Below are 13,066 nucleotides of genomic sequence, written 5' to 3'. Positions count from 1 at the left end.
ACTACAGGAGAGAAGCAGGGCTAAACCTTGTCTGCAAGAGGAGTTTAAGTCCACTGGGATTTTCAAAAGCACCTGCCTGAAATTCTTGTGCCTACATTTCTTTGCAAACATAGCCCTATTTCTCTTCAACATGGAAGAACGCAACTTGTGTTCTTGAAATGCTTCTGCTGGTAGCACAGTGTAATTACATAGAAATGACGGCTATCTGTTCTTAATATTTCTTATTTACAAGTTTTTAAGGAGTGTTCAAGTGAAAAAAGGAACAGCTGTTGTTTGGATACTGATAGAGATAAAACCAGCATTGCTCATCATAGGTCTATTTTAGTAAAATATGTTTTTAGGCTCTCAGGTAGGAAGATAGCAGCATTATCTTCACAAAAGAAAGGCCACCATATGTAAACATAAACCCCCACTAAAAATACTTTAATGATATTGTCAGAATACCAATTTTGGCCTCATCCAATTCCTACTGACTTCAGGGAGATGTGAATTTGGACAAGATGTTTAATTTAATTAGGTGTTATCCAAAATGTTCATGTTCACAGTCTAAAAATAATTAATTTGGACCAGTATGTTTCCTCTGAAAATGAAGTCACAAAACTAATTATATATTCCAAACGGGGTCTTGTCCAGTATAGTGATGCACTACAATACGTTTCTCACATAAACTAAAAGCCCTGTCTTTAACCTGAAAAACCGATAGAAGATACTGCTGAAAGTCAGATTTTCATTTCATGTGTAAAGACAGCCCTCTAGTGGAATATACTTTCAGATTCGATTTACGAGAAAGAACAGTCATTGTCATGTAACAGCCAGTTAAACTGGGTATTTTTCCCACTTTCCTTCATAGTACACAGTACAATGTAATGTAATTTGTATCTGAAACAGAAGTCAGCAAGTGGCATACATTTGAACAACAATCCGAGAAAAGCAAAAAGCACTGTAGCAATATACTTTGTCAGGCAGCATTTTTTGTTTTTTTTTAAGATTTAAATGTCAACAGAGTCAGGATGTTTGCTGCTACATGACAGTCTGTAGTTGCTGTATATCCAACAGAATCAAATCAGTGATGTGATATCACTGTTCATATGGAAGGGTGGGGTATTATTAATGCCAACAGCCCAGGAGAGCTGATTGATCTTCAAAGATAGCTTCCTCAAAGTGCAAGAACCTCCCAACATGCAGAAAGTCAAACAAGCAATGTGGATGAAGAAGGAACACCTGGCTGAGCTCAAATGGGAAAAGGAAGGACAAAGAAGGTGGAAGCGGGAACAGGCAACGCAGGAGGAATATAGGGACATTGCCTGAGCATACAGAAAAGTGCTGAAACAGTTGGAGTTGAAACTTGCTAGGGATATAAGAAAAAGGGCTTCTATGACTACATTGGCAGCAAAAGTGGCTATTGAAAATATAGACCCATGGCTCAGTGGGGCAGAGAAACTAGTGAGAAAGGACATGAAAAAGACAAAGGTATTCAATGACCTTTTTCCCTCAGTTTTTAGTGGTAAGGTTTGCCTTCACACCTCGCAGCCTGCAGCAGAGTCTACGGGAATGATGCATTACCTGCTGTATAAGAAACTAAACTTAAACCAGTGGATATGCACAAGTCCATGGTTCCACAAGTTGAACATGAGCCAGTGTGCTACAGTCCTTCCAAAAATAGACTGCCTGAGATAAGAAGCAAATCAACCTTTATGTGTGCTGAGATTTCAGTGGATGAACATTACATTTCACAGTGAACCTGTCCTCTTTTTAGCTCCCCATAGTAGTCTTCCAATAGGAAACTATAATTTAAAAATTATCTTTACAATTGGCACCTTTAAGTTAACTCTTTCTCTCTAAACTGTTCTTCAGTTTATTAAAATATGAAAAAACAAACCCCAAAACCTCAGGGCAGCAGTTCAAGCTGAAAATTAAGATTGAAGTACATTTACTTCCACAGAAGTAAACTTGTAAATATGTCCTTCATGATCCTGACATTTAACAATGTGGATTGATTTAAACTGTATAAATATGAAATTCTGATAAACTGGTATTACCTAAGAATTCATCTTAGTTCTGAACCCATTGGCTCAAACAGTGTAAAACAGAGCAGATCAACTGCGCTTTGATAACTCATAGAAGCAAACTGTTCTGTCTTTCAGGGCTTTAATTTCTCCAGGACTGCTGGCATTTCTGTCTTCTCAGAAAGAAAAATGTATATGACCATTTCAGCTCTCTCAAGTGAAATTGGTCTGTAAATGTTGGTTCCAGCATGATGATTACAGTGTGTTGAGCTGGATATTACATCTCAGGGTGCGCTGAATTCATTGGTGCTTAAAAGGGAGAAGAGATTTTCCTGTGTTGATACAATGCCTGGAGACAGTGACATATGAGCAGAAATATCACAACTCTCTTGGGATAGTAAAAGTCCAGTTCCACTCCAGTCAATGTATATTTATCATAATTAGTATTGTATTTTGATTAGGCATTAAAACAGGCTCTGAAACAAGGCGTTATAAAAATAGAAAATAGACTTTGCCTTCTGGATAGAAAGGTGTACTCCACTAAGCAGAAATTATTTTTAAAGCTATTTTTTGGCTAAGAGTAATAGCTGTAACATACTAGATACATAGATTACATGGACTGTTATTTCTGTCACTGTGAGCCATGTAGATAGAATACCAGCAATACCGAATAAGCAATAGTAAAACCAGAGTCTGACCTCAGAAAAAAAAAGATAGGACAGGATCAATAGCAACCAGCAAATAAACCATTTTCATAGGAAGGCTCTTCTAAGCAGTAGAAGAACAGATTTCAAAATACATTGAGGCCTGGCAGTTATAAAGTGACACTTAGCCCACCACCGTGGCCTTAGTGGCCTTAGCCCACAGTATTTCACAGGCAGCCGTGTATCAGAACAGAAGCTAGCAAGGCAGATCTTCCTGGCTGGAATAGATTAGAGAAGGATAACCAGTTGTGATCCCACTAATCCTGTTCCAGTCTGTCTGGGGATTTTAGGCAAGCAAGCTGTGACAGAACATTTATCTGTGCACTGGCAATGTGGTTGATTTCTCAGTTTCAGAGTTGGTTTTGCTTGGGTTTTTTTATTTACATATATAGGTGCACTTGCTTTCAATGTTTGTTTTTATTTTTGGCTGTACTTTTCCTATGCTTGCATAATTGCCAGTGTTGCTAAAGCATTGTCTCTTTGCTTGGAATTCCCACTATGATTACTGTAATTAATTACAATTTTAAAATTGTGCTCCTTTTCTGACTTTATATTTTCTAAGACGAGAATCGCTCCGCTTATTTACAAGACTCCTCTTGCCTGATAGTTTCTGTAAGAGCAGGCTTCTACATCTGCCAAGCTAAGGGAGGAAAGGATTATTGTTCTGTGAAATTCATAAAGTAGAGTTGATAAGGTGAACACAGAAAGTAAGCAAGACTACTGCCTCTTGGTTTGTAAAAATTACGTGCCAAGGGAGATGAAGCAAATATTGTTTGTAGTAAGAGCACAGTATTATGAGAATTGCTTGACCTTCCAACACAAACTTTAACTTATTTTGGCCTTTAACTTATTCTTTGGCCTGTTAAATAATATTCGAAATACCTTCCCTGTGAAAACTTTCGTCATTCACCTGGTAGCCAGTTCTGAAAACCAAAATGTAATTTTTTTTCTATCCAGATTCCCTCCTTCTTGATTTATCATCTGTTATCAATATGGCAAATATGATGCAGCTGCTGCAAAACATTGTTGTTCTATCTGACCTGCAAACCAACGAAAACTTGGAGGGAAGTTATTCCAGTTAAGAGAGGACATTGATGAGGGGGCTGGATACCACTGAAAATGTGGTTATGTATAAGAAGATGGAAAGGCCTGAGCACAGAAAGAATCAAAGATTGTCCAGTCATATTGCCAACAATTTTTCAAATGAGATCTTACTTCACTGTTAAGGTTTTCTGAGGCCATACTGTGTTTCTCTGTATTTTTCACAGAAAGCTCTACTTTTTTTCAGTAGAGGTGCTTCCCATCTATCCAGAGTCATCCTTTTTTCCAGGACTTCACTTAGCAAAACATTCCTGAAGAAACACTGGAGAGGTGATTTGGTTTGATTTACCTCAAGAGGTATCTGGTTGAAGTATATGTCTCTCAGTAATGTATGTATAAAATACCCACTTGCAAACATGTTGCATCAGAGAGTTAGTTTGCCTTAATCATCATATCTTCATATTTTTTTTGCGTAGTTCAGATAGTATATACCAATAATAAAGTAGCGAACTCTCACGAGGATTGCTGCAGCTGAACATCTGGCTCGCTTAGAATATATTAGTAAATTAAAACTCAGATATGAGAATTTTGCTTCTGTACGTGCTCAGCCATTAGAGTATTTTTCAAATGCCTTATCTGATACAGAAGGAATATGAAGTAAGCACCAGTGTATATTTGCAAAGGAAACTTAAAATAACTAAGTGAATGCCAAAAGCTGATATTAAGATTACTTTTTATTCAGATAGCACTTTTCACTCAATGATCTAAAACCATTTACAAATATTAATGAATTCCTAAAAAGCCTTGCGAATGATGTAAACATTGCTATTCCCAATCCTAAAATGAGACAGCTTTGTACTCTCTGTAAGGAATCGAGCTAAGTCAATGGGATTCTACAGATGTAGGTAAATTGCAACAGTTAGCTAAAAACAAGTATCCTTTGTTTTGTAGAAAAAAAAAAGCTACTTCTTTTTTGTAGCACTTCTTCATAGTGAACGAATGATGACATTAAATTAGAAAGAAAGAAAGAAAAATGGTCACTTTTGGCAAACGTGTTGTGAAATAGCAAACAACCATGTTGTGAGACACGTCACATTTTTAAATTACATACAGTGAGATTTTTCTCTGTATTTAAAAAGAATAAAGAAAAGTGTTCTCTTTGAGCCCAGGCCCTTAGCACAGATCACCTGATGAAAAATACTTGCCTGTTTCAGTCTGTATTACTCAGTCACAACAAGTCTGCAACATCAGCTTTCTACTCACCAGCACTGCACAAGTATTTCTTCCAAGATCTACCAGCGGATAAGCTTATACTGCTTCAACATGGCCAATTTAAATACTTGATTCTTTAGTAGCTTCATGAATGTTATCAGTGGCAATAAGTCCACTTATGAGCCTGTTTTATCTCCTTTCCCAAAAACGTAAGATTAACCCAGTATGTGGAAAAGATATCGACTGATGCAAACCTGCATTAATTTCTTTAGAACCGCACAGGACAAATACATACTAAGAATGCTAAACTATTAGCTAATTTCTATAGAGGTGTGGGTTTTTTTCTACTAAAATAATTCACTGGTATGAAACCCAGAATGTGGAAGCAGCTAAAGCGATAAAATACATAATTTATCCCTCATCCATTACAGCAATAAGCTCTTGAAGTATAGGCATTTTTTACTATGCCAAAATTAAGGAAACATACCCCTTTAACTATCAGTAAAGAGAAAGCATGGTATGTGTCTAGATTAATTTCAGTCCAAAACCTACTCAGTAAGTGAAGCTTGAATCAGTGACTTAACTGGGAGCGTGCCCCTTCAGAAATTTAAGCATATGCTCAAAAGTTTGTAGGGCTAGGACATTTGGTCTTACTTTTCAGACACGGTCTTTTTTGAAGCCCTTATGTTATTAACATTCAAATTGCAGAAACTTATAACCTACGAAAAAAGTAAATCTTGGAACAAGCCTGTGATTTTTAGTTCAGCAGAAACGAACAAATAAAACCAAACACAAAACAAAACAAACACAAAACCCCCAACATTTCCCCAACAAGGGCAAGTCTTTGTGATGTCTGAAGCAGGATTACTAGTGTCTAAATTCTCATTCCTGAGGACAGTGTTTTCTGAGTAAAGCTTTTCCTGACACAGATGTCTTTTCTTACATAAAAGAGCTCTGACAATGCCTTCAGCTCTTCTCTAAAAAAACCCATGCTCTCTGATGACCTTACAGTTCTTTCTAAAACAGTTTCACACACAGAAACATGACTGATCAACCACTAGACAATTTAATTATTTTTACAGTGTGTCCATTTTGTAGAAATTTCTTCCTGAACAAAGTCCGATCTTTGGTTATCTAATGACCATGTAAGTTAGATTTTTGTTTTTTCCCCTTGAATTATACTTTTCCATATAAACAAGCACATAAAAAAAAAGCCACCAGAAACCAAAACACCACACTTAAAAGCTCTGTCAAATTCTTTACTGGGGAGTCAAAAGCCAGGGAAACTGTACTACTTTTTTCCCACTAATATATTGCCTAGCAATTTGTAGTGTATATGTGATAGTCAGCATATTCTTCGTAATATTTTTCACAGAATTTTCAATACACTCTAAAATACTTCATATTAAAAGAGAGTGCGCAGAAGACTGGGAAATAAAGAATTCAAGTTGTTTATGAAATCTAAATTCTTCCCCCTTGCTCCTAAAAAATATACCTTTTATTCATATGATCATGTATTATTTTTTTTATGTAACTGATGTGATGAGTATGCAAATGGATAGGACACAGAGGACAAATAACTCAGAAATTTCCATCATTTCACCTCCTGTTATTACGTTTATTTTATTAAATTATTTATAATAAATTAAAATATGTTTATTGTCAACATCTGATACTAAATATAAAATTATTTGTTTCTAATTAAGCTCTGGCATAGTGCAAATGGCTACAGCATGTGATTGTTTCACAAACAAGCATCAGCTTATCTTGTGAGATAGGGCAGAATTATAACCCTGTTTTGCAAAAGGGAAAATGCAGCTTTGGGAAATTAACACTTCGGCATTTCAAGTATTGCATACAGCAACTGCTCTAGCAGTAAGACTGAGAAACTCCTTATTGTCTGGTGAGAAATATGGGTTCAAGTAAATTCAAATAGAAAAGGGAGTTGCACCTGGTCTCCCAAATCTGAGGTGAATGGTCTAATCACTGAGATTCTCAGTATAAAATGACCTCCTTTCACTGTTTTGTGCTTATTTTCCATTAATTTTATTATAAGTGCCTGCAAATTACCTATTTGACAAGGGTAGCAAAGAACTCTGGTTTTCATAATAAGTAAATCTTTGTTTTTCATTGTGATAGATACTGAATGTGGTTATTGTCAAATTATTTTTGGTTTGCTTTTGATACTTCCATATTGGAGATGGATGATCAGTCTCACAACATTAAAGTCACTGTTGTTTCTAAACTGTGAATATGATATCCAAATCAAGTCTCCATTTTTATTTTTCTCCTTTGTAAAAGTTACAAGCCTTAGCTATGTGACTCCAGCATTTTAAAGAGTTGCATCAGTTATGTAATGAAATTGCTACGCCTAAGTCCTTTATACATTATTTTGTCATTCAAAATACAGTAGTAAATAATTCTCAACACATACAGGTTAACATCAAAGTTTTATCTTTACTTGAAATTGAGTTTCATGGTTCATTAACTTGAGGAGTATCAGCTGGTTTTTGTCAACTTTTCATCTCACAGAGACTCCACTGATAATCATCTCAGAAACAGAGTTTTGACTTAAATAATCCTGACTATGTTTGCAAATTATCAGGTAAAATTACAAAAAGAAAGAGACAATGAGGGAAACACAAAGGAGAGGAGATAATGAAGCAGTTGAGAGGACAGGGTAAAACCAGCGACAGAGACTGAAAAAAAATATCTGGTAAGCAAAGAAAAAGCATTAATTAAAAAAAGAACTAGAAGGAAACTGCTTTTCATGCAAAGTGAAAGAAAAAATTAAAACCTGTAAAGTATGGTGAAATTAGTTTACAGAGAGGATACAACTGATTGTTTGCCAAGCAAAAATTATATTAAAACATTGCAGATCAAAGCAACAGTGCCTCCTTAGGAACACACATACTATTATGAGCTACAGCCATGAAATTACTGAAAGTATGGATATCTTAAGTATTTATTGCTACTTTATTTACCTTTGAGAAATATCTGACTTCGAATGGATTCTGTGCAGATTAGCCCAAAATGTTTTTTAAAAAATATGTGTTGTGAGATTGGGACAAAAAATGAGAAGGTTGTCCTTTTTTTAATGAGAAGCAGAATCAGTTTTTTTTCTGATGATGATGAGAGTTTATTTGGTATTCTCCAGTATAATACATGTATTGTGCCCCTGGGCTTGGACAGGAACGCTTCCATGAGCATTAGCTATAAGTACTAAGACAATTTCTACTGTTTTACTGGCTTAATTGAGCGATGTACATAAAAACATGCAAACAGCAGAAATGATGGAAAGTTAATTCCGCTGCATTTTATTCAGTTTGATAGGTTTTTAAAGTGCTTTTAATTTTAGGCAATTGGACACTTGCTTTTACAAAGATCTTTCAGTCTTTCTGCAGGATCAATACAAGTTCAAGGCCTAAGACTTGAAATCCTTATTCATTGTTTTGTTTTCTTCTTCTGTCTTTGCACCATAGTAAAGTGCCACCTTTATTCTACATCACATTTAAAAGTAAGAAAGAGGAAAGATTGTTAAACTTCCAAAACGTAGTGAAGGTTGTGATGCCATTCTTTTAACATCATTTTTTCCACCTTAAATTATCAAGACAAAATATGATTTTTAGGATTCAGAGTATGCTGCAAACCACAGGGACAAATATGAACACTGACTAAGTTTTACAACAAAACTTTAGAAACTGACAGAGCCTGAGCCTTGGAGGCGGTTTGTGCATCTACAGCTGGAGCAAGCGCAGTCCAGCGATGCAACCGTAACATTAAAAATGAGACAGGGCGGCTTTAAGAGAGAAACAGGAAGCTGTAACTAGAACCCAGCTGAATTCTGAGCTGGGGCACTTTACCCTGAGGCTGCAAATGAAACAGATGTGCTTGCTGTGAATTTCTGTACTATCTGGACTTTTTTGTACCAAAGGTGGTAACACTTTCCTTCCTGTGATTATTTTTTTTTTTTATAGTTTTGTTTTGCACATATTTTCCATAAAGGGAATGAAATGGAGAAGTTGAAGAAATACGTATCAGTGAAAGATGAAGATCAGTTTTATCATCAGGGAGCTGTGGAGTTGCTGGTCTTTAACTTTCTGCTTATTCTTACAATATTAACAATTTGGTTGTTTAAAAACCATCGATTCCGCTTTCTGCATGAAACTGGAGGAGCTATGCTTTATGGTGAGTATAAATTCAAGTGCCAGCTTAACATGGTCTAGTTGCATATTTATGATTTGGCACTTGAGATCAAGTGCTGACACAGCTCAGAAAATGCACTGAATGAATGTCATCAGATCTGTAGCTGTACAGTAAAATAATAACGTAACAGCATCTCATGAAGTAGCTCGAGGCTGACTTGTTAAGGGAGCAACTATCATGAGCTGATTATCCTCACGATGCGCACGTTATGTTCCTCTATGGGCAGACAGATGCTGCATGACACTTTGGGAGTTAGGGAGTTTGTTGTTTTCAAAAGAAGCAAATGCCCACAGTGAAAGAGATTATTTAATTTGGTTTATTTTAGATGCTTGTTTTGTATAACATTCAAAGGTGTTAGACTAAGGAGCCTTGTGAATACAGCCGTGTTGTCTAATTGTAGTTTAAATGATCTTGAGATTTTTATTTTGGTTTTTCTTTGTGCCTTTGACAAACAGACTGTGAAGAAAGCCTCTCAAGCCTTCTCTGAGTGCTGTCATTGTACTGCAATTTCAGTTTGCCTGTCTATTTCTAATCTGCTTTTATGAAGTTTTGCAATCACTTTGTGTATCACTTTCATGTAGAACTTTCTTCGTTGTCCAGTGATAAGTAGTACACACTGGTTTGATGGTATACACTTATGTGTATAATGATTTCTCTTGTCATTCTCTCTTACTGTTGTTTCACTTTGAGAAAAGCAGGTGACTGGTAACAGAAATGTTACCATAAAACACATAGGAGGGTAATGGAAGATATAAATCTGTCAAAGTGGAAGACATAAATCAACAGCTCAGTCATTACATATCTAAATGCTAAACTGTTTTGACGCAGACTTATTCTATGCACATCACATACTCTAGCAGTGTAATACTCAAAACTGTTTTTGTTATGATTGCATATTCTGAAGAATATTTGTTTATCATGGCACCCTGCATGCAAAAAAACTCTATGGAGGTTCAGTTGCAAGCCTGCAACAGAAAAGGCAACTGACAGTTGATAGTTCGAGATAGACGCTTCATTTGCTCTTTCTATATCAAGCATTTTTAGATTATTTCAGGTCCACAGGAGGACTGCAGTTGAAGATTACAGACTTCCTTGTATCCCTTTCAAACTATTTAATTAGATAAATTAACTGTATGAAATTTCAAGAACACAGGCTATTTCATCTTCTTGGCTCAGTGACTCTTCACAAGTGACTTGATACTTTGAAGGAAAGCAATTAAAGAAGAAACTCTTGGATTAATCTAGTCACCGAGCCCTTAACACCTGGACGAGGAAGTCTATGGGATCTCTTAATTCTCATCTGCCTTGCATTTATTTAAAGTTGTGAAAAAGTATTTATTTGATAATATGCCCTTTTTCTAATCTTGAAGTCTGTTGCACGTAGAAAACACACTTCAACTGAGTCAGTTGAGACAGAAAGACACATCACACGATACTTGGTTTAAATGCAATGGTTTTCATTGTCAGACATCACCTAGATTGTTGTTTAACAGTTTTACAGGGTACAGGCTTCATAGCATCACTGAGAATACATTTGCTTGTTGCATTTCTATTAACATCTCTCAAAGGGAAAGCCACGAAACACCATGCAATATATACATTTTGATCAACTTGTAAATTACGACAATTTTTTCTGATTAGATGGGTGACTCTTCTATAGTAGCTTCCTTTACACTATTGTGCCGTTTCCCATGTGCAGCTGACAACATTTGTTGAGAATTTAGACAAAGGCCTATCAAAATAGAAATTAAACATGGGGGAATACAACATTACACAATAAAATCAGTATTTAATTAGTTTTATCTTTTGGTTCTGTTTTTCTGCCTGCCCAGAACATAATCTACACATCATGACGATAACCAGCTCATTATATTCTTTTGATCAGTTAAGAGATTAGTGCTCCAGCAGGACAGAGCTTTTGAATTATTAAAACATTCATGAACAAAGGAAACATTTCTTGTGATTGCAAATAAACTATTTAGCCTTGCATTATTTATGGAAACCTTCAAAAGGGGAGAAAAAGCTTATTCATAGGATACAGAAAGCTGATGATGTCCTTTTTATCATTAGAAATTCTGGATATGGTTTAGGTATCTTTAGCATTGTGGAATAGCAATTATGAAAAGAATTTCAGAAGTCATGATAGTGGTGTCAGATCAACAGGCAGCAACTTCATGAGAAAATCTTCATAGCACCAAGAACCGACAGCGATCTGAATCCTGTCCTCAATTATTTCCCGCCTTCTTTGTCAGAACAGTTCTGGTTTATACCTGTTTTGTACAAACCCAAAGTCTCTGCCCTAGAGTTTGCTTTACTCCAGCCCATCCAGCTATTTGCTATATACATGAATAGCAGCACAAGAAACTGATAATTTTGCTTCAGGTGCTAGAAGAATATGGCCACTTGTTTGCAGGCTGTGTCCCACAGTATGATAAATGAGTCTGTATTCCCTATCAAGGCAATGTGCCATTAGGGGTATAGCAGCGGAAAGGATGGAGAAAGTGAAATATGAGGAAGGCCAGGGGAAAAAAAAACAACAAAGAAATACAAAAACAGGAAGAAGTTTCACAGTTACTGCAAAGTGCTGAACAGCCACAAATTGAACACGAGGAACAGCCTGATAGAGAGTTCTCTTTAAAGTATAGAACAAGTGAAAGGGTTGTTTGGGGGTTTTTTGCATAAGCTTTGTAGGATAATGCAGTTTTAGGCTTAATAGTTCCAGCTAAAGAAAAGCCTGTACTGGAAAACTGTCCATTTAGAAACTTTAAAAAATAAGATATATTAATATTTTTTTAGCAAAGCAATAGTTCAACACTAAATATAGTTATACTTAAATTAAAAATCTTTCTGCAGTTGCAAAGAAAAAAAACCCAAACCATTTAGCATAACCCATAATCAATTCAACAGGAATTCAACATTACTTCACAAAAAAAAATATGTGTAGATATATATATACACACATTTCAAGGCATTTAGCTTGAAAGTATTTGAACACTCAAATTTTTTTGTTTGTTTTGACACCAATCTGAAAAATCACTCACAAATGATGAAGAAGAATACAGACTTACCTGTTTCTTCATTTATTCCATTGTTTTCCAGTATCTCAGAGAACAAATTTCTCTGCACACCGTAGCTAGGTTTGACAAACAGATCCCAAATAGTAAAGTCAACGTACTTACTGATTTCTGTATATCAAGGAGTCAGGTAAGCATGAAAGGGTAACTTTGTGCCACCCAGAAAGGGAAGCGCATCCTTTATATACATTATCAGCACGGTTTTCTATACAACAGCATAGTCAGAATTACTGTGGTAGATTATCTACACAAGCAGTAATGAAAACTGAATGCCACTTCTCTCAGATAAGAATAGGTGGCCTTTCTCTTAGGACCAGACCCCAGAAGACGGTCTCTTAGTACCACACTAAAAAAAAAGACTTAAGTGCCTATTAGCCAGCTCCTGCAGAGCCTGATCTCTTTAGATACCTCAGTCATAAAATGTTAGGTGCTAAATTCCCCATATAATACATAAATCATAGCCCTCCACATTAGTGGGGGAATAGCCCAGAGCTACCATAATTAAAAAACATAAGTATTCAATATTTTTCATCCTCCCCAGAACATAAGTATTCGGGCTACATATAGGTGCCACCAGTTACCTGTGACTAAGAGGCTAAAGCACTCCTGCAGGTAGGCAGCCAGAATGTAATTAAAGAAAACCCACCGTTAACAGACAAACAAAACTCCCACCAATACTATCTGTGCCTTTTATTGGCTAGGTTAATTAGCAACTGTGGTTGAAATTGTTCTCAGCTTGAATAGTTGTCATCCCTAGGGAATGTGTGATGCCCGTTAGGGTGGAGGTGAGCCTGATGGAAGATCTATCTGCCCTCAAAGTTGT

At 36.1% G+C, this 13,066-nt stretch overlaps 1 protein-coding gene across 4 annotated transcripts in view; it reads left to right on the top strand.

Annotated features, from left to right (window-relative positions):
* Positions 1 to 8,811: 8,811 nt before the first annotated feature.
* Positions 8,812 to 13,066, top strand: part of SLC9A9 (solute carrier family 9 member A9) — a 208,555-nt gene continuing 204,300 nt past the window's right edge. For all 4 annotated transcript variants that reach the window (XM_054206426.1, XM_054206424.1, XM_054206425.1 and 1 more), the window contains exon 1: positions 8,812 to 9,151. In XM_054206426.1, the coding sequence (XP_054062401.1) occupies positions 8,977 to 9,151 (175 nt within the window). In that variant the 5' untranslated portion in view covers positions 8,812 to 8,976. The remainder of the gene's footprint in view (positions 9,152 to 13,066) is intronic.

The sequence above is a fragment of the Rissa tridactyla genome, chromosome 6 (genome assembly GCF_028500815.1).
Source record: "Rissa tridactyla isolate bRisTri1 chromosome 6, bRisTri1.patW.cur.20221130, whole genome shotgun sequence".
Classification (NCBI taxonomy): domain Eukaryota; kingdom Metazoa; phylum Chordata; class Aves; order Charadriiformes; family Laridae; genus Rissa; species Rissa tridactyla.
The sequence above is the reverse complement of the archived record's forward strand: the minus strand, read 5'-3'. Positions and strand labels throughout refer to the sequence as shown.